Source organism: Dasypus novemcinctus, chromosome 11 (assembly GCF_030445035.2).
Source record: "Dasypus novemcinctus isolate mDasNov1 chromosome 11, mDasNov1.1.hap2, whole genome shotgun sequence".
Lineage (NCBI taxonomy): Eukaryota > Metazoa > Chordata > Mammalia > Cingulata > Dasypodidae > Dasypus > Dasypus novemcinctus.
The window spans coordinates 98,953,747-98,977,239 of NC_080683.1; the positions used below are offsets into that span (position 1 = coordinate 98,953,747).

The 23,493-nt window shown below is 35.5% G+C and overlaps 1 protein-coding gene across 2 annotated transcripts in view; it reads right to left on the reverse strand.

Annotated features, from left to right (window-relative positions):
• Window positions 1–23,493, reverse strand: part of TBC1D32 (TBC1 domain family member 32) — a 251,432-nt gene that overhangs the window by 87,772 nt on the left and 140,167 nt on the right. For both annotated transcript variants that reach the window (XM_058307341.2, XM_058307340.2), the window contains one exon: window positions 11,853–11,941. In XM_058307341.2, coding sequence (XP_058163324.1) covers window positions 11,853–11,941 — 89 coding nt within the window. The remainder of the gene's footprint in view (window positions 1–11,852; window positions 11,942–23,493) is intronic.

The window sequence follows — 23,493 nt, forward strand, 5'->3', positions numbered from 1 at the left end:
TGAGATGGAACAGTCTCATCAACAAATAGTGCTGGGAGAATTGGATAGCCATATCAAAAATAGTGAAGGGGGACCCCCATCTAATACCATAAACAAAGATTAATTCAAAATAAGCAAAACACCAAGTGTAAGAACTAGGAGCAAAACACTCCTAGAATAAAATGTAGGGAAACATCTTCAAAATCTTGTAGTAGGTAGTGGTATCTTAGACTTTACACTCAAAGCATGAGCAATGAAAGAAAGAATAGATAAACGCAACCTCTTCAAAATTAACTACTTTTGTTCTTCAAAGGACTCTGCCCAGAACGTAAAAGGCAGCCTACTCAATGGGAGAAAATATTTGGAAACCACATATCTGACAAGGATTTAATATACAGGATATATAAAGAAATATATATATATATATATGTATATGAAGAAGTCCTACAACTCAAAAATAAAAAGATAAACCACCCAATTAAGAACTGGGCAAAAGACTTGAATATACTTTTCCAAAGAGGAGACACAAATGGCTAAAAAGCCACTGAAACATGAAAAGATATTTCAGCACTACTAGCTATTATGGAAGCACAAATCAAAACCAAAATGAAATATCATTTCACACCCACTAGAATGGCCACTTTAAAAAAAAAATTAGAACGCTACAAGTGTTGGAGTGGATATGGCAAAATAACTCTTGTTCAATTCTGTTGGAAATGTAAAATGGTAGAGCTGGCTGTAGAAGACAGTTTGGTGGTTCCTCAGGAAGCTAAGTATAGAACTGTCATATAATCTGGCAATCCCACTACTATGTATATTCCCAGAAGACCTGAAAGCAGGGATATGAACAGACAACTGCAAGGAAATGTTCACAGCGTCATTATTCACAATTGCCAAAAGATGGAAACAACCCAAGTTTCCATCAACAAATGAATGGATAAACAAAATGTCATAGATACACACAATGGAATATTATTTAGCCGTAAGAAGAAATGAAGTCCAGGTGCATGCGGCAACATTGATGAACTTGAGGACATTATGTTGAGTGAAACAGTCAAATGCAAAAGGACAATATTGTATGATCTCATTAACATGAACTAATTATAATAAGCAAATGCATAAGTTCAGAATCTAGAATATAGGTTACCAGGAGACAGAATGAGAGCAGAAAATGGGGACTGATGCTTGAATTTTTACAGGGTTTTTAATTGGGTTGTGTATCAGTCCGTCAAAGGGTGCCAATGCAAAGTACCAGAAATCTGTTGGCTTTTATAGAGTATTTATTTGAAGTAAAAGCTTCCACTTACAAGGCCTAAAAAGTCCAGCTCAAGGTACAATAAAAGGTACTTTCTCACCAAAGTCAGTTGCCACATGTAATAGCAAGATGGTGGGTGACCTCTACTGGGTTTCAGCCTTTTCCTCTGAGCTCCCTCTTCCTCTCATGCTCCAGGGGCCCAGCTTCTTCCTGATCTCAGCTACAGGCTGGTGTAGGGCTTGTCTTTTGGGGCTTCCTATATCAGTCTCAGGTCTCTTCCCAAGGTCAGCTGTAAGCTATCAGGCAAATGGTCTCTCTCTGCCTGGGGCTTTAGCTGTTTGAACCTTCTCCTGCCACATGGCAGAATCAAAAATGGCAAAGCTGTTTCCTCTGTGTTTCTGTCTGTCCATGTGAGTGTACATTTACAGCAGACCCACCAAAGGGGTGGAGACTCAACCTGAGTCACAACTACTGATGTGGTCGAATCAAGAAAGCCCATGAAGCAAAAGTCCCCTCAACTAAATTAAATATAATCAAACAGTATCACACCCAGAGGAAGAGATTAGTTTACAAACAAAGTTTTTTCTTTTTGGGATTCATAAATAATCTTAAACTGTGATAGGCTGATTAAAATGTTTGGAAGTGGACGAAGTAGACAGTAGTGTATTATTGTAAGTATAATTAACAGCACAGAATTGTGTGTGAATGTGGTTGAAAGGGAAGTTTATTGGTTATGCAGGTCACTAGAAGGAAAGCTGGAGGATAAGGTGTGGTAGTGAATAAAACGGTGAGCCCTAACGGGGATGATGACTGTTACTGACGGTACAAATATAGGAATGTTCTTTCATGAACACAATGTGCATCAGTATTACATAGAGAGGATAGGAAGACGGTATTTGAGGAAAAATACACCCAATGCAAACTATGCACTAGAGTTAACAGAAATATTTTAATATTCTTTCACGAACTGTAGCAAAGATACCACAACAATGCTAAGGGTCAGCAATAGAAGGATATGAGGGGTATGAGGTTCTTCTGTTTGGAGTAATGAATATTTTCTAAAATTGGTGATGGTGATGAATATAAAATGCTGTGATTATACTGAGACCAATTTATTGTACAATTTGGATAGATTTTATGGAGGGTGAATATATCTCAATAAAACTATTTGGAATTTTCCTGAATGATACTGCAATGACAGATACAGGCCATTATACATTCTGCCATAACCTACAGAATTGAGTGGGAGAGAGTGTAAATTACAATGTATAAACCATGCTTAGTGGCAATGCTCCAAATGTGTTCATCAATTGCAATGAATGTACCATACTAATGAAAGAAGTTGTTAATGTGGGGAAGGGTGGGAGGTATGGAGAGTGGGGCATATGGGAATCCCTTATATTTTTTTGTGTGTAACATTTTATATAATCTAAGTATCTTTTAAAAAAATAAAAAATATAGTAAAAAATAAAATAAAATGCTAAAAGAGAAAAATAATCATATGGTAGTTCTTTGTATAGAGCAAATTATTAACCCCTAATTGATTTGTTTTGTAAAACCAGATTTGGGCATGAAGCATGTTTAAATTGGAATAAATCTATAATTCTGCTTCAAAAAAAAAAAAAGGAATGAACTCAAAATGGATCAAAGACCTTAATAAAAGAGCCAGAACTATGAAACTCTTAGATGAATACCTAGGGAAGCATCATCACAACCCTGTGTGAGGCAATGGTTTCTTATAATTTACAGCCAAAGAATAGGCAACAAAAGAAAAAAGAAATGGATGAATGAGATGTTATCAAAATTAAAAACATTTGTGCATCAAAGATCTTTATCATGAAAGTAAAATGATAACTTACACAAAGAGAGAAAACATTTGGAAACCACATAGCCAATAAAGGATTAATATCCAGAATATATAAAGAAATCTCTCAACAGTAAAACAACAAACAACCCGATTAAAAAATAAGCAAAGACTTGAACAGACAACTCTCTAAGAAATGGCCAAAAAGCACATGAAAAGATGATCAACATCATTAGCCATCAGGGAAATGCAACTCGACACCACAATGAAATACCATTTCACACCAATAAGAATGGCTGCTATTCAAAAAAGTGGAAAAATAACAAGTGTTGGAGAAGATGCAGAGAAATAGGAACACTCATTCATTGCTGGTGGCAAAGAAAAATGGTGCAGCTGCTGTGGAAGATGGTTTGCCAGTTTCTCGGAAAGCTAAGTATAAAACTATCATGTGACCCAGCAATCCCACTACTAGGTATATACCCAAAAGAACTGAAAGCAGCAACTTATACAGATATTTTCACACTGATATTCACAGCAGCATTATTCACAATTACCAAAAGATGGACACCAGCCAACTGTCTACCAACTGATGAATGGATAAAATGTGGTACATACATACAATGGAACATTATTCAACTGTAAAAAAGAATGAAGTCATAATACACATGACAAATGTTCATAACACAGATGAACCTTGAAGACATCATGTTAAGTGGAATAAGCCAGACACAAAAGGACAAATATTTTATGATCTTTCTCATTTGAAACAATCAAAATAAGCAAACTCACAGTGTCAGAATCTAGATTATATGTTACCAAGGGATGGATTTGGGATAGGGAATGTGAAGTTAAGGCTTAAAATGAACAGAGTTCCTATTTGGAATGATAGAAATGTTTTGGTAATGATGGTGGTGATGGTAGTACAACATTGTGAATGCAATTAATAGCTTAGAATGTATATATGGTGACAGACTAAAATATTTTTTAAAAACCATGGAACTATACTACACAAACATTGAAACTTAAGTTAAACTGTGGAATTTAATTATAAAAATGTGATATCATCAATTGTAGGAAATGTTCCACATCAGTGCAAGTTTTTGTTCATGGGGTGGTAGATGGGAATTCTGTTTTGCACATGATTGCTCTGTATACTAGAACTTAATAAAGAAAAGGAAAAAAAAAAATCAGAAAATAAGAAGAAAGTCAAAGAAGCCCAAAAGAAGACTATATATATCAAGCAAAGTGTAGCACTTAGCAGGGATTCAGTAAATATTTTCTGAATGAAGAAACAAGTGAATGAAAGTAAAATATTTCATAAAGGGAGAGAAAGTAAAATGCTGCCAAGAGGTCAAAGAAAATGAGTTAGAAAAAGAGGGCATATGAAAATCTGTATGGTTTAAATATATGCCAACCCTTTGATTTTACAAGTTCAGTTGTAGGGATTTGCTTTAAAAAATAATTATAATAATTATGGACCTTCAAAGGTTTAACTATAAAGATGTAGAAATTTAAAAATTAAAAATAAATTAAATTTCCCAAACCAGAAGATTGAAATTTATCCATCTACTAGAATATTTTTCAGTCTTTTAAATTGATAGTATAGGTGAATAATTATAGGCATGCAAGAATAATTTGAAATATATATTGGGAAGCGAACTTGGCCCAATGGCTAGGGCATCCACCTACCATATGGGAGTTCCGCGGTTCAAGCCCCAGGCCTTCTTGACCTGTGTGGAGCTGGTCCATGTGCAGTGGTGATGCCCGCAGGGAGTGACCTGCCCCACGGGGGTGTCCCCTGCGTAGGGGAGCCCCACGCGCAGGGAGTGCACCCCATGGGGAGAGCCGCCCAGCGTGAAGGAACGTGCACCCCGCCCAAGAATGGTGCTGCACACACGGAGAGTTGACACACAAGATGACGCAACAAAAAGAGACAGATTCCCGGCGCCGCTGATAAGGATAGAATCGGTCACAGAAGAACACACAGCGAATGGACACAGAGAGCAGACAACTTCGGGGGGGAGGTGAAGGGGAGAGAAATGAATTTAAAAAATAATAAATCATAAAATAAAATAGAATATATAAAAAGCAGTTTCAAAATAATATGCATTATTGCAGATTATGTATTTATAAATTTGCCTACTCACTAAAATTTATTTATACTCCCCAAAACAAGACATGAAGCACTTTCTTGGTAATTTGTGAACATGTGCAGGTGTTGAAAAATCTGAGTCTCCTGATGCTCAGGTTCCCAGCTGAGGTCAAACAAGGTGATGACCTACCTTCTTGTTTCAGTTCTCATACTATAAATAGTTGTTCTTTTTACAGTATATTTAGTTCCATGTTTTTCACATTCTTTCAGTTTTTCATTGGTGATTTCTGTTTAATCTGGTTCCCAAGCATAATGCTGAAATGCTGTCTAGTATTCCTAAGAGTGAAAGGGGTGTGATATGTCTTACAGAGAAAATGCATGTGTTAAATAAGCTTCATTCGGGCATGAGTTACAGTGCTGTTAGCCATGCACCAAAGTTAAGGAACCAACAATATGCATTAAGTAAGGTGTCTTTAAATAGAAATACATACAAAAAAAAATTATGTATTGAACAGTTGGCTAAAATGTTATGACCAGAGGCCCAAAGGAGCCTAACACTGTATTTCTCAATTTGTGGTTCATTAATTTGCTATTTGTTTGTGCAAATTTTATAGAACCTAACTTCTGTGAATTAAAAAAAGAGTGAAACTACTTGTAGCAGTTTGATATGGTTATGAATTCCAAAAATATATATTGGATTATGTTTGTAATCTGGTCTGTACCTGGGCATGACTAAGTTATGATTAGGGCTTTGACTGGGCCATGTCATTAGGGTATTGAGTCCCCACCCCTTGGTGGGTGGGACTCACAGATAAAAGACCTGGCAAAGGACAGAGTTTTGATGTTGGAGTTTGATGATGAAGCCTTAAACTGGAGGCCTGGGAAGTAAGCTCACAGAGAAAAAGAAGCAAGCCTCAGGAAGAGAGGAACCCTGAACTCAGCAAGAAGCAAGACCCTGGAAGGGAGGAACCCAGGAAGCCTGAACCCTCACAGACTTCAGTAGCCATCTTGCTCTAACATGGGAAAACAGATTTTGGTGAGTGAAGTAACTTATGTTTATGGCCTGGTATCTGTAAGCTCCTACCCCAAATAAATACCCTTTATAAAAACCAACCAACTTCTGGTATTTTACATCAGCACCCCTTTGGCTGACTAAAATACTACTATATTCCAAAAAGCATATTTATAGCTAAAGGTTGAAAAAGGCAGGCAGGACGGGGTTAATGGTGGTTATCTTTAAGAGGTAGGATAGTAAATGCTGTGTTTATTTGACATTTTGTAATTATTCTACAATAAACCAGAATTCTTTGACTAAATAATTTTGAATTATTTACTGAATGTCTTCAATTAGTAATATATCATTTTATTATTTTCTTCAAGTTAATAGAATAAAAATAATCATAGGATATATGTGTGTATGTGTGTCTGTGTATATAAAATCCAAAATGTGGATGGTTTTCTAGTCAGATGATATTTTAATTTCTAATATTAAAAAATGAACAGGTAATTTTTAAATTATTTTTATTACTAATGTAAATCAAATTTAAGTCGATTTAGCATTTGGATCACTGAGCATGAATAATTTGGTGAACTGCTATGATGAAATATTAACATTTATCTATGTTGGTTATTTGTTAAAATTATCATGCTTTTCTAATCTGGACTTATTTTTTTAAATAAATATGTATTTTTAAATTTTTCTCTTAAAATCATCTTACAGGTCAGACTTTTACAATGATGCTGACTCTACATAAAAGTATTCATTACAGTTGTAAAACAATAACTGAAAGAAGTAAATAATTTTGAAGACTGTTCTGTAAGTATAGATTTGAGTTTTATTTTTTTTTAAATGAATAATATATAGTATACACTAGAGTTTTAAATGAAGCACAGAACTTGATTTCAGTTGAACTATATTAACATTTACCCATATCAAATTTTAAGTAGCATAATTAAATTAATGTACAATTAGTATTACATAAGATTTAGGCTGTGAGAAATAAGCAATTCTAAGCCAATAAGTAAAACTTAATTCATAGTTTGACATAAAGAAGACTTTTAATACTAATGATGATACAATTCTTTCCTCGTAACTAGCCAGTTTCTAAAACTGGGTAGGAAAATCTTAAATTGCTAAACCTCAGGCAGGAAAAAAAGTTTCCAAACAATTATCTTAATCAATCAACAGATTTAACAAATAAATCTTAACCAAATAACCAAAAGGTACCTGGAAATGTAGAGGACATGAAAGAAGAAAATCATACTCCCTTGGGAAGTTTCAATTTTAGTCTACATTGACTGAGAAATAAATATTAAATCTGTGGGAATGACTATAGAGGCATTAAACATGCAGAGACAAGATTAGTGTTGGCTGTAATAAGTCATAGAGATAGTAATTCACTGAGGAAGCTTTCCCTTGATGGATGGCCTCAAGTTGGCTAAGTAGATAGAAGTGAAAGGAGTTTTCAAGACATAAAAAACAGGTACAGAGGCAATAATAAACATTATATTGAAGGAGATACGGAGTCTAACCTACCCAGAGTGTGTTCATGCTGAGGAAAGGTGAGAAGTAATGTACTAAAGTACACAAGAAAGGTAGAGAAATATTACAGATCTCCTGGAAGGTCACACAAAGGAATCTGGAACTGCCAATAATTTAGAGGGAGACTGACAGGATGAGAGGGAGGGAGGAAGGGAGTGGTAGAAAAGATTTTTATAAGAATGGGGTTCTTTTCTCCATTAATTAGCGCAAATTTTTGTAATTATTGCATTCATATTTGATTCTTCACTAGAGTCTGAGGTTAAAGAGAATGAGTGCCACGTCTGTTTACTTCTCATTACATCTCCCAACCCTTAGCACTGTGCATAGGTCATAAAAGAGCGGGTGGCATGGGGGGTGAGGCTGATGAAACATTAATGTCCTCATGTCATGGTAAAGAGTCAATCAACACAGTCTAAAATTGAAATATAATGCCGCAGCCTCGTAAAATGTTTTACATAATCTCTTTCTTTAATGGTAGAGGAATGTCTGGGGAAATAATAAGCCCCAGAGTAAAGAAACAGTAATTTGAAATTCTACAATTTCCTCATTCTTACTAAGGTTTCTTTTATTTTCTACAAAACTGAGTATGAATTTAAAATGGTGACTCTATTATAATTTCACTTTTATTAAAGAAGTTCTTTCTATAAATCCATCTTTCTTTCTGTATAAATGCATGGAAAGATGTCTAAAATAACTTCCTTAATATGAATAATAGCACTTTCTGATTAGAAGGAATCAATTTATTTTATTTAACTTTCTGCATTTATTAATTTCTTTATAAAAAAGATAAATTGTTGATCATAAAGCAATATATATACATATTTTTAAATGGCTCTCAAGTCAGGACTGAGCAACTATATAGATAGCTGGGCCATTTAATAAGATGGAAACAAAATATTTTATTTGTTTTGTTTGTTTTTGTGGTTGGAAGGAATGGAAATCCAAGAGTTCAGTTTTAAATGTTAAATTTGTAAAATGTATGAATTTAGATATGAAATTTCCAAAATGTATGACTTTAGATGTCAGGCACACCGTTGGATATATGAGTCTGGAAGCTCCAAAGAGAGGTTGGGCTAGAGATAAATTTGGGCATCTACTGGCATATAGATAGCTTTAAAGGCAAAGTGTAAGTGGAATTAACGAGGGGCAGTGTGTACAGAAGAAGTGGATCTAAGAATAAGTCCTCAGTATCCAACATTTAGAGGTTGCTAAAAGAATGCAAAGGAGAAACTGCAGCCATAGGTGAGTGTGGTGTCACAGAAGCAAAGAGAAGGTAATTTTTCACTTAGAAAGAAATAGTCCACTATATCAAATGCTACTGTTTGTTAAAGAAAAAATTAATTAAAAAGAGTCCATCATATTCATTAGCAAGGATGTTATCAGCAGCATCGAGATGAGCAGGATGAGCAATTTTTACAGAGTGCTGGAATCAGAGTCAAATCAAAGTGGGCTAAGGAGTAAGCAGAGCAGAGCAAGTGGGAAGCTTGAGTAATTAAGCTTTGCAATAGTGAGAGACAGAGAAATGGCTAAAGGGAGACATCAGATCACAGGAACACAAGATTTACATAATGCAAAGCTTTGATCTAAATTTCACCTCACTGACCAGTGCTAGACCAAACTTAGTAGAAAAATGAAATCAAATTAATCTAACTTCAAATGTCTGAAATTAAAAATATATCTTAATTGAAGCTTATTATGAGAATGAACTTCAAAACAAAATGAAACAGGGAAGCAGATGTGGCTCAAGCAATTGGGCTCCCATCTACCGTATAGAAGTCTAGGGTTTGATGCCCAGGGCCTCCTGGTGAAGGTGAGCTTGCCCGCACAGAGTGCTGGCCTGCATGGAGTACTGCCCTGAGTAGGAGTGCTGCCCTACACAAGAGTGCTGGCCCATGCAGAGAGTTGATGCAGCAAGGTGATGCAACAAAAAGAGACAGAGAGGAGAGATAATAAGACATGCAGCAGATCAGGGAGCTGAGGTGGAGCAAGAGAATGATCACCTCTCACCCACTCTGGAAGGTACCAGAATCAGTTCTCGGAGCTGCCTAATGAGAATACAAGCAGACACAGAAGAACACAGAGAGAATGGACAGAGAGAGCAGACAATGGAGAGGGGGGAGAAATAAAAAAATAAAACAACAACAACAACAAAATGAAACAAGGATCTTGTCAAAGAAACCTTGTTAAAAATCACATAAAGTCAAAATACAAACTTTCCCTCAGAAAGTGATTTTGTCACTCTGTCTAAATGTTGAGGATTACAGACAGAAAAGTAGGAGGCAGCATGTGTCAGATCGGGAGATACTGAAAAAATTAAACCAAACTTATTTGATAAGCAAAACACAAAAGTAGCATACAGCAAGTAGATATAAACACTTGAAGCACTATTACTAGCTAACACTTTCATAGTGCTTGCTGTGAACCAGACACTGTTTTAAGTCTTTTTAATTTTTTTAGAAATGTATTTTGTTTTTTGAGGTACCAGAACCACAGATTGAACCCAGGACATCAAATGTGGGAAGCTGACACTCAACCACTGAGCCACATCAGCTCCCTTAATTTTTAATATGTAATTCTCACAGTAACTCTGTGAGGGAAATACTATAATTATCCTTCAGTATATAGATAAGTAAGTAAGGCAACAATTCACATAACTTAGTAACAGCAGGCAATCTGTCTCTAGACTCCATGCTTTTAGTCAGTAGAATGCATTGCTCTATTATATCTATTAACAAAGGTATGGATGGTAAACCTTCTAGACCTCAAAGGACAGTGACTCCATTCAGAAACTATGAGAATGCATGCACTATGAAAATTAATATCATGTATTTCCAGGAACATTTAAATTCTTGGATTGCTTTTACATGACTTAAAAAGATGCTATTGTTAAATTATTTTTCAGTAGGTAAAAATACTATGACAGAATATGCAAGAAAAAAAAAAGGATATCAATTCACTATATCAATAACAATAGGCCAAAATTTATGCTTAATAACTACAAAACTCAGAAACATACTTGCTATGCCAAAGGAGGTTTTACCAAACGGCTTTTTCCTAATATTCCCCATTGCTGATTGACTAGCAATGTATCTGATGCTATAAAGTAGAAGTTAAAAGAATTTAATAGGAAAATACATTTTTAAATAAAGGGCAAACCATCCAAAGAACTATAAAAGCTATAGCTTTTTTCATAGCTTCTTTGAACTAGGAAGTCCAAAGTTGAAGCTTAGCTATTAATGAAAGATTAAAAAAAAAAAAAGTTTAAGATCTGTAGAATACACTACCATCAGAGAGTTCCAATTTTAGAAAAGTAATTGCTTTATTTCCTAGCTAGAGCATCCTCATTGGCCCCATCATACCTGAAAACATTACTTTGCAAGTAGAAGAAAAAAAAAAAATCACGAACCTATGAAAACTAAAATTTTCTTTAAATCGGCTATTTTTAAAGGTAATAATTTGTAGGTGGGAGAAGTTGTATATCTACTAATCACCAAAAGATTAAGAATTTTGCAAGTCTCTGTAACCCAAATACCTCTACTCCTTTTTTTTGAACATGCTAAATAAAATACCAAAGAACATAAACTCAAGCAGAAATATTTAAACCTTGGGAAACTAAAAGTGAACAGGAATTTGATTCACAGTATGGAGCAAATATTAGGCCACAAGCATCCATTTCTAGGTCTCCTTCAACACTATATTATGGCAGGAGTCTAACCAAACGCCAAACTAGCAAAAAGTCCCAGCTCATTTCTGAGTGAGTTCAATGAAACAGTCCCCAGAATGTCTCTATTAGAGTGAGTAAGAGGAGAAGACAATGCAATAATATAGAACCAAAGCGATGATGGCCTTATAGTTATAATTTACTTCATCTACAATGTTAGAGAAAGCAAATTACCTTTAAGCTTGCTTTAAAAATTAGATTACTTTTTTTGTAGTAATGAATGCACAATGCTGTGACTATACTAAGCCATTGATTATATACTTTGTATGGACTGTATGGTATGTGAATATATTGCAATAAAAGTGCTTTAAAAACTCATTTTAGGGGAGCGGATGTAGTTCAAGTGGTTAAGTGCTTTTTATTATTTAAAATTTTGTTATTTTAAATAGTTTTTAAAGTATAAAAGTTTGCTTAGTTTTTTGCAAAATATAACACCCAAAATAAAATTTAGCACCTTACCTTAGACCAAAGATGTGTGATTGCTCATAATTGAATAAAGCATGAATCTTAGCTTCAGAATTCAAAATTAAAAGTCTATCAATAATATCCTATAAAAGAAAAATTTAGAGTGAGACTATGCTTGAACAAAATCGTTTAAAAGAAAATCAAATCAACAAATATTTATTTAGATTAGTGGTTCTCAAACTTGGCTTTACACTGGAATCACAAAGGAAGCTATAAAAACTATAGAAGCCTGGGTCCCATCCCTAGACATTCTGAAATAACTGATCAGGGATGTGGTCTGGGCATTAGGATTTGTAAAGGTTTCTGAGGTGAATCTAATATTCAGCCAAAGTGGACAACCTCTAATTTATACCCCATTCAGGATCTGTATGATTGGCTTCTACCGCCAGATAAATACCAATAAAACTGCTAGACATGGGAACTTGTTTGAAAAACAAATATGGAATCCACAAATATGAAGTATTAACAGTGGATCTGCAATTTTTTTATCTATAACTAAAGAGATGTTGTTAATAGATATTCTCTGTCCATGTAAAAACTAGGTTTTTAATCCTAGCTGAATACTGGAATCACCTAGGAAACTTTAAAATATGTGTAGATGTCCAGGATCTATCCCAGACAAATTAAATCACCACCCTGGGGGTGGGATTCTGGTAGGAGTAATCATATTATAGCCTCTAAGTATGTTCCACTGCATAGGCAGGGTTAAAAACTAGGGATCTAAGTGCAGAGAGAAGCTGATGACATGACTTAGATACCACCAGCTGTCCCAGCACTGGCAATTTAAGCCTACCACAAAATTATGACATTCTTTAATAGCCTTTTTTTCTATAATCTCTTCCTTTGGGGTACAGCTTCAGGTTCAGGCCTAAGAAATTTATTTGCACACAAACTTTTCTCTGACATTGCTCATTTTCTTAACCAAGAAACTTGCTACCCTTCAGTGAGTTTAAATCCAAAATATTTCTGTGACCATTAAGGCAAAAGGAGAAAGGTTTTGCTAGGGAGTAAAGTCAGGTAATATTTACAGAGTCTATGTGGATGATGGTACAAACATCACATCACCAAATTAATAATGGGCAAGGGAATGAGTTTTTCAGGTAAAGGAAATAATGACAACCCAAATTCACAGTTGAAAAATACTAATCAAAAACTGGATTTTTGTGTGTCAAATTTAGCCAGTAAAAATTATACCTAACACTTAGGAACATATTTACCATTCTATAGATATCTTGCAAAAACAGAAAAATAGGGAAGTGGATGTATAGCTCAGTGGTTAAACGCCTGCTTCCCATGTACGAAGTCCCAGGTTCGATCCCTGGTGCCTTCTAAAAACAAAAACAAACAAGAAAGTGAAAAAAAAACAACTCATGGAAGCCAGTATAGCTCAGTGGTTGAGCACTGGCTTCCCATATATTATACAAGGTCCTGGGTTCAAACCCTAGCCCCAGTACCTAAAAATAAATTAATTTAAAAAAATATTACTAGCACAAGAGTTTACAATTGGCAAATATTAAATATATTACTTAGCAATGAAGAATAAGATTAATATTGTTAAAAATGATATGTCATTGTTATCTGCATCATAGCTTGACAGTCTTTGTTTCAAACATTATAACAGAACCTGAGTAAAGCGGCTCATATTCATATTCCCACTGCTTATTCATATTCTCACTAACTGCACTTGCTCTTTCCTTTTCTCTCTCCCTCTTCCCTAATCTCTCTACTCTGGCAATTTAGCTACAGTGGTGCAGTCAACAGCCACAAGAGCTCTCTGTGGCTTGCCCAGTAAGCTTTGCACTGGACATAATGGGAAGACTTTTTTTGCTATGCAGTTCTTCTTCAAATAAGTATTTTTATTGCTTCATAATTACTATAACTTTTGAGCAATAAACTACTATTGTCATTATTTTTACCATAATTTTCATAGAGCAATCTAGAAGTGATCATACATGACTGACATTCTTTTCCTTGAGCAAGGCTACCAATGGATTGTATACATAGTAGTTTCTCAATGGATCATTATAGATTTTTCCCCAATAGAAAGGTAAAATACAGGTGAGTGAATTTTGCACAACTATCTGAATATAGTAAGACTATTCAATAATGAGTGACACCTTGTGACTCTAAAGCTCACATTCTGAATCTACATACTAAATACTGTAGGAATAAAAGATAGAGAATGTATTACCAACAAGCTAATGGAAGAGTAGACTGCAGTATATCTATCAATGATAATGCATTTTCAGAGAATAAGTGTTACGGTAAATAATTTTTTCTTTAAAGAGGATTCCATTGATGGATCACCACTTAGGGTAGAAAACGAAACTCCTGGGAAGCCTGCCTTATGGAGAGCTTCAGTTTCTAAACACTGCGACGCATGTCAATAAGGGAATTGGCTTCCTAAATCAAGAAGCAGCTTCCCAGCAATAGGCCGATGCCAGTAAGGCCTAGGACTTGCAAAAAGTAGTCTGAAACCGTTCATCTTTTTGAAAGATGACTAACACCAAGGCTAGAAAAATAAAGAACACCATTCGATATAAATAGATACACATTTGAGTGCCTACTCTGCTTATAATTCTCCCAATGGCCATGTTTGTGTTATTTGGCCCCCTTTTCTTAAGAAACAGCCAAATGAAAGGTGAGGGATAGGGGATGTCAATTATAATGCCCCAATATCCCTGTACACGCACATCTAGAAGTACTGGTGACTGGTTAATTCATGAACAAAACTAAGCCAAAGTCCTTCTTTGGGATTTTTCAAACTGGTGTAATACAGGAAAAGACCTCTTCTGTATGGTGGTATATTGAATTGTAGAGTGGCTCCCTGAAAGATAAGACCATGTCCTAATTCTGGAACCTCTGAGTGTGACCTGTTTGGAAAAGGGGCCTTTGCAGATGTTATTAAATTGAGGGTCAAGATAAGATCATTCTAGATTATTTGGGGAAGGCCCTATATACCATGACAAGTGTCCTCACAAGAGAACAGAAGAGGGAAATTTAAGACAGAGAAGAGGAGAAGGCCTTGTGAAGATGGATCCAGAGACTGGAGTCACCAGAAGCTGGAAGAGACAAGGAACAGATTCTCCCTAGAGCCTTTGGAGTGAGTGCAGCTCTGGCAACACTTTGTTTTCAGACTTCTGTCCTCCAGAACCTTAAGAGAATAAGTTTCTGTTGTTTTAAGCCACTTAGTTTGTGGTAATTTGTTACAGAAGCCTCAGGAAACTAATACAGATGGAGAGGGTAAAGATGTTGGCATAGTGTAGCAGGCAGTCACGTGTTGTGGAGAATGCCATATGGAAAAGAAGAAAATATCACTACTAATAATAGCAAACAATTACACAGTACTTATTAAATTCCAGGCAATGATCTAAACATTTTACATTTCATTTAAACTCAATATATTTGATCCTCACAACAACCCTGAGACACATTACTACCCTCTTTTAACAGAAGAGAAAACTAGTCTAATTTGCCCAAGGTTACAAAGGTAATAAGTGATAGAACCAAGAATTTAATTCAGGCAGCCTGGCTTCAGAACACAAACTCTCAACTACTAAACTATGTTTGCCTCTCAGTAAAGTCAAGATGGGAAGCAAAAATAGTAATAGAGAGAGAAAGAAATGGAAGCAGGAAGAAGGAAGAAAGCAAGAGAGGGAGGTAAGGAGAGAGTAAAGAAGGGAGATAGAGGGAGAGACAGATGTGGACCTAAGTATTTGCAGTCCTCATAGCAGCTGTCCTTGCTTTTTCTGCAAGTTGATTATGCAGGTCAATAAATTTCCTCTTGGCAAAAAAATTTAAATTGAATTTCTACAATAATCAAAGGGATCCTCCTTAATATGCCACAAATAAAATTACAGAAAGTTAAGCAACAGAAACTGAAAAACGAGAAAATTGACTATTGTTATTGGAAAAGAGTGTTTTGTGTCACCCACCCTTAATTTACTGCAGTACATTCTAAGAGTAGTTCTTGGAGGCCAGTATTTTGACAGAAGCCTAATTAAAAAAAACAAGAAATGTAAAGAATTCTTAAAATTTAGAAGAAAAGAACACAAATGGAATGAGAGACAAGAATAAATGAAAAGATAGGTAATAGAAGAATTGTCAATGGCCATAAACACATGAAAAGATATTTTGTTTAAACTGAGAAAAATATATATGAACAATTCTCACCTGTGAAAAGGGAAAATCTAAAGCTCTGACCACATATTCTTACTGAAGCTGCAAGGAAATAGGGACTAAATTATTTTATCAATAGGAATGCAAAAGGATCATTTTGTATGGAGGAAAATTTAGCAATCTATACCAGAATTATATATGAATTTATCTTTCAACCCAGTTATCCCACTTCTAAAAATCTATCCCAAAGGCACTATAGAAGGTGGCGGACTTGGCCCAGTGGTTAGGGTGTCCGTCTACCACATGGGAGGTCAGCGGTTCAAACCCCAGGCCTCCTTGACCTGTTTGGAGCTGGCCCATGCCCAGTGCTGATGCACGCAAGGAATGCCCTGTCCCTGCATAGGGGAGCCCCATGCGCAAGGAGTGCGCCCTGTAAGGAGAGCCGCCCAGTGCGAAAGAAAGTGCAGTCTGCCCAGGAATGGTGCCGCACATCCGGAGAACTGACAGAACAAGATGACACAACGAAAAGAAACACAGATTCCTGGTGCCGCTGACAACAACAGAAGCGGACAAAGAAGAAGACAGAGCAAACAGACACAGAGAACAGACAACCGGGGTGGGGGGGGAAGGGGAGAGAAATAAAAAAAATTTTTTTAAAAGGCACTATAGTAACAGAACTCTAAATTGGCTCCCAAGATTATGGGCCTTGAACACTAATACAAGTACTACTGTGAAAGGATTTTGCAGATGTTATTACTGTTCCTAATCAGTTAACCTGAAATAGATTATCAGAATGGGCCTGACCTAATCCCATGAGCCTTAGCAAAGCAAAGCATTTTCTCCAGCTATTCACAAAAGAGAAAGTCAGAGAGATTCAAAGCACTGGAGGGATATGACCCTGGGGAGGTTCTTCACTGCTGAAATAGAGAGGGCCACAGGACAAGTGTGTAGGAACTGGGAGCAGTCTCCATCCAAAAGTCAGGAAGAAACCAGAGACTTCAATACTAAAACTGCCAAGGGACTGAATTCTGCCAACAAGAATGAATTTAGAAACAGATTTTTACCCTGCTCAGCCCAGGCAACACCTTTGTTTCAGCCTTGTAAGTCTGAGCAGAGAACTCAAAAACATCATGTCAGGTTTCTGATGTACAGAACTGTGAGTTAATAAGTGGGGGTTGTTATAAGTAGCAAAGTTTGTAGCAATTTGCTAGGCAGTGATAGAAAACAAGTACAGACACACTGACAAATACAGCATAATTTTTTTTACACTTTTTTATTAAAGTTAATAGATCACAAAGAACATTACATTAAAAAACATAAAAAACACAAAAGGTTCCCATATACCCCACTCCCCACCCCCCACCCCATCATTTTTGTAAACTGTATTTTTTTGAAGATACACACAAAAAGTGTTACATTAAAAAACATTAAAAAAAAAACCACTCCTCCCACACCAACAACCTCCCCCATCATTGTGGCACATTCATTACACTTAGAGAACACATTTTGGAGCACTGCTGTACCACATAGATAATAGTTTATCCTATAGTTCACACTCTCCCTAGCACATTCAGTGGGTTATGACAGTATATATAAAGTCCAGCATCTGACCCTGCAATATCACTTAGGACAGCTCAAAGTCCCAAAAATGCCCCCACATTACATCTCTTCTTCCCTTTTCCTGCTCTCAGCAATTACTGCGGCCACTTTCTCCACCTCAATGCTATAAATTTCTTCTATTCCTATTCACAATAGTTTTAAAGTAGAATATCAGTAAATCCACTCTAATCCATATATGTTAATTTTGGCATCATTTATAACAGCAAGACACTTCAAAGAATTCAAGGGCTCACCAATAGAAGACTGCATGAATAAACCCTGGCATATACCCAAAATAGAGTACTATGAAACTCTGAGGAAGAGCTCTATATACTGTTATGGAGTATTTTCCAAGATACAGCATAAAATTAAGAGAAAAAACTGTAAAGAGTAGAACAATGTTCACAGCTTGCAATCCTTTGCTTAAGAACTCTAAGGAAGGAAGGATAAAAATATATTTATACATATTATTTTTTAGGGACAGTAGAAGTATAAACTAGACACAAATAAAAATTGTCACCTATAAAGCAACAATAGAACTTTCTACAATGGAAATGTTCTTTACCCATGTAACTGAAAAGAAATGTCTATCGATCTGCATTCGCTGTTCATATTTTATTTTTAGACTATTATATGTATATTGTGCAATGAAATAACTAAGTAATTTTGTTCACATAATTAGTAACCAAGCCTTTCAGTGAAATAGGAAAGAATTATAATCATATAATCAAATCAGATGAAGATCAACTATCAATATAAATTCATAATAAAATGTTTCTTAAAAATAAAAACAAAAAATGTACTCCCCTTAGCTGTCCACCAAAGGCCTAGGAAAAATGACAATCCTTAACAGTGAACATTCCTAGTGTCCAAATATCATTTCCTACTCAAAGTTACAAGGCCTTTTTGAAGATATGGTTGGTTTATTCACTGATTTTTGCCTGCCAAAAGGACTTAGTAGCCAAAGAAGGCTACTTGCAATAAAGCAATAATAATTGCACTGGACTGAAACACATAATGCATAAAAATAATAAGTTCTTATAAAAATAATACTTTCAAAAAAAATCCTTCCCTATCAGAGACCATTAGAGTACCAATAAATTACTCTGAAAATTTATAAATAAATGGAGAGTCAGTATTTATTCTGCCTTTCCTGCAAAAAACTGTATTTCAGGGTTACCCAAGAAGCTGATGAGCAAAAGTTTTTCTTTATACAAGAATTATAGTTAATAAATACAAAGAGAATGATAAAACTAGAATCACCATTTCACACCTCATAAAGAAACAATGAATCAATGCAACAATCACCAAACTATCTAAAATCATTAAATGAAAGGTTAATGAGAAAGTTCATAATGAAGGGATTAGAGACTGAAAATAAATGAAACCACTGATCAATGTTAACATCATTGAAACAAAGACCACCAGATATTTTGTGCTTCATGATGTGACTGAAGCAACAGGGAGGACACAACTCCTGCAGAATAATTAAATCTTAATCTAATCAAATTTCAAGATCTACCTATCAGTTCATAGGTATTACAGGGAATAGAAGAATAGTTCAACAATTCCACGAGGAAGTCATCAGTCAAATACGGAAGTGGAACATTTTATAGTACAAATACAAGTTCCTCCAATAAATCAACAGCATGGAGAAAGAAAAAGAGGGAGAACTGTTTTAGAATATGATACTTAAAAGACATAATGACCAAAGAGAACATGTGAATCTTTTTTGAAGGCTAACTTGACCAACTATAAAAAAAATATCTTTGACAGGAAGCGAACTTGGCCCAACGGATAGGGTGTTCACGGCTATCACATAGGAGGTCCGTAGTTAAAACGCCGGGGCCTCCTTGACCCATGTGGAGCTGGCCCATGCGCAGTGCTGATGCGTGCAAGGAGTGCCGTGCCACGCAGGGGTGTCCCCCATATAAGGGAGTCCCACGCTCAAGGAGTGCTCCCCGTAAGGAGAGCCGCCCAGCATGAAAGAAAGTGCAGGCTGCTCAAGAATGGCACTGCACATACAGAGAGGTGACCCAACAAGATGACGCAACAAAAAGAAACACAGATTCCTGGTGCCACTGATAAGGATAGAAGTGATCACAGAAGAACACACAGCGAATGGACAAGAGAGGAGACAACTGGGGAAGAGGGGGGGAGGGGAGAGAAATAAATTTTTAAAAAAAAGATATCTTTGAGACAATGAAGGAAGCTTCTATGCAGATTGTATATTAGATAATTATTAAGGGATTACAAATAATATTTTAGGTGTGATAAACTACCAAGGTTTACATGGTATTAATGCAAACTAAATCAAAACTTAAAATCTTGATATAAGAAATGCATAAAAAATTATTTACTAGTAAATTGACATGATGTTGAAGATATGCTTTATAATTCTCCAGGAAAAAAAAAAAAGTGGGGTTAAAAGGGAGAAAACTAAAAAATATTGGGGGAATAGACAATAGAATGTTGATAAAAATTGAAGCTTAGTGATGCATACATGGGAGTACATCAAACTATTCTTTTTATGAAAGTGTGAAAACGGCCATAACAGAAAGTAAAGCAAGCCCACACGTGTGTGGGCACAAAAAAATACACCCCCCTAAACACACATACACATAAATAATGGTCCAGAAGCCTTCCTAGAGTTCCTCTCATGGTATTCCCATCAAAGTAAATAGTAATTTAAGTTACTAAATTAAATCCTCTTGAATAAAGCCTAAGAAGGACCCAACTCACTAAAAGTCTAGCCTATAAGAACTAATAAAAATACTGAGTTTACTGAGAAGCTGCCATGCTCAGAGTAACAAAAAACAACTTGCTCGACTTTGGGGGGAAAAAGATGAAAAAGATACAGCTCCTCTCTTCATAGAGCTTATAGTCTATTAAGAAAGACATAATTATACAACAATGTAACATATGCTTTATGCACAGAAAAAGTGCTGTAAGAGTATATGAAAAAGAATACATGAATTAGAATGGTGGATGAAGAAAAAGGCCAGAGAAAGCTTCAAGGAAGGAGCAAAGCCTGAAATAAGTCCTGAAGAATGAGTAGGGGTATCTGACCAGAAAAGGAAGGCTGTGCATTCCAGATTCCAGAAAAAGAAAGCAGCTTGTTCAGAGATGCTAGATATTAGAGAGTAGAACATGAGAAAAGAAGAGAGGGCCTTGATAAGGAGAAACCACTTGCCATTCAAAGGAATATGGTCTAAGCTGAAGGCAAAGTAAAATCACAAGATTTTAAACAGAAAGACTGCATTTGTTTTTCATTTTTGAAAGACCACACTTTTACTTAATGTGAGGAATAAGTTATAGGTTGAGAACTGGAATAAGGAGCTCATTGAAGTAAACCAGACAAGAAATGAGTATCTTAGCGAAGATGGTTTTAAAAGAACTAGGAATACAGTGTACAGGATCGAGAGAGTAGGGAGGTAAAATCTGTAAGATGATGATTTATACAGTGTAAAAAATAAAGAGGAATCAGCAATGACTTCTAGGTTTCTGGCTGATTCAATTAGGAATGATGACTTCATACACTGAGAAAGGGAAAAAGGAAATGTGAAAGAAAAAATCTGACATTCAGTTGCAGGCATAGTAAGAGTAAGAGGCCTATGAATTTTCCAGATGCACATTATCTGGTAGGAATCTGGGTGTAGATACAGCAGTCAAATAATGATATAGATTAAAGGGTTGTCAGTATACAACAGAAGCCATGGGATTGGATGAGATCATTCTGGAAGATGTAGGGCAGATAGTGGAAGAGAAGTCTACAAAGGAGACCAAGCAGTAACTACAGAAGCTGGAAGAGAAGTAAGTAGTGCCACAGCCATAGAAGAAGAGAGTGACAATAAAGAGGAATGGATCAACGTGCCTGGATAGGATTTTTTTAAAGTAACACTTCCATATTTTGTTAAGCTGCCTTTTGTCTGTTATTTCACTTTTTGATGTCTGAAATAAAGTTTATTTGAAAAAAGAAAAAAAAGATATATATCCATGAAAACAGAGAACAAACATCCAACCAAGCCTTTGAATATAAAAAACTTAATTTATACTGTTTCCCATAATCAAGTTCATTTAAACTTATTTATTGCAATAATATTGGGAATAATTATTTTCTCTAACCATTTACTAAACATCTACTATGTGCTGGATGCTAAAGATAAATAAGGTAACATAGTTGCTATTAGATGCTCACAGTCTAGTGGTGGCAACAGTCACAAAATCGCTAATTATAAAACCATTTGAGAAGTGTCAAGATAAAGTAAGCATAATGTACAATTGGAATATTTCAAGGAAAAGAAGATAAGGAAATCTAAGTTAAAATTTTAATGATAAAAGCATGTGTATTTATGTTTCAATTCATGTAAGTATGAAAATTTTCTCAAAGTGGAGAAATTTCTTTTAAAAATTAAGGGTTTAGGGTTAACAAAGTTTAAAATAAAAGAACTTAAAAGAGCTAAACTGTGCCCAAAAAAAAGCGCACAGAGGACTAAGCAACCAGAAAATTTTAAAAGTAATGATTAACAATGGAATTTCAGTATTATCAAATAATTCTTTACTAATCCTTATATGCATATAGGCACCTGTTTATGTGTATTTAATTCCTAAACCTCCCCAGGGAAGAGAAACTAAGTATCTCTGAATGATCAAAACAAGTTATCCATCTGGAATTATGAATATGAAATAAGCCTCAAATTAAATAAATATGTATATACTGCCCTCATGGGGCATTAATATGTAGTTCATTAAAATAAAAGCAGGATACAACTAGATACAATTTATTCCTAATTATACTAGCTATGAAGGAACAGCACTGGTATATCTAATACTGTAATGAGTCATCGAAAAATAATTCATACACATACTTGTACTTATGCCAAGGTCCTCATTGGGAAGAGTTCACTTGTATTCAGATAGGTATAAGGCCTGTTAGGTGGCCCTGGATTCCATTTACAGATAATTCACAAAGTTGATAAGTCATGCATGAATAATCAAATCGGTATTCAAATATCATTACGTGCCTCTTTTTACTTTTTTTTCTTTTTGGTCAAATTACATTTTTACAACCAATCTCAAATAGAAGCATTTATAAAAATGAAAGATTGAATGCTTGATTGGTAAAGAATTTCTACTGGGGTGATGAAAAAGTTTTGGTAATGGATGGTGGTGGTGGTAGAGATGTGGGCTATGAGTGGGAGGCTCTTTGTCTCTTCAGAGATAACCTAAGCTGTCTGACTTGTGGGTGTGAGACGGTAAGAGGCTGCAGTCCTGCCCTTGGTGACAATGGCAATGACTCCAGTCCCAGGAAACAGTTTAACAATGCAAGGTCTATAAACTTTAAGTATTTAGGGGAAATGCAAACAAAATATGCTAAAAGCTTATCTAGAATGTATGAAGTCCATGCTAAAGGCTTACCTAGGATGTGGAAGATATATATGCTAATTGAAGCCTATTGAGAACTGAAACAAAGGGACCATTTGGCCTTTCCTCTGTATAAAAGGGATTCAGAAATCTTGTTCGGGGTTTGGGATTGAAACAGAAAGCTCCCAGAGCCCCGCCGGCCGTCAATAAACCATTTTTCCTTCTCAAAATCATTCCTGAGTCCTGGCCTCTCTATACGCAAATAACTGAACCTCTCTCAAATTCTACAACAGTAGCACAACATTGAGAAGGTAATTAACACCACTAAATTATATTTGAATGTGGTTAAAAGTGGAAAAGTGGTTGTATATATGCCACTGGAATAAAAAGTTTTAAAAACCCATAGGACTGTACAATACAGGAAACCCTAAGATTAACTATTGACTATAGTTAATAGTAAAATTATAATACCATTTGTTCAATTATAACAAAGGTACCACACTAATACAAGGTATTAATAATAGGAGGAGTGTATGGGAACTCTGTAGTTTCG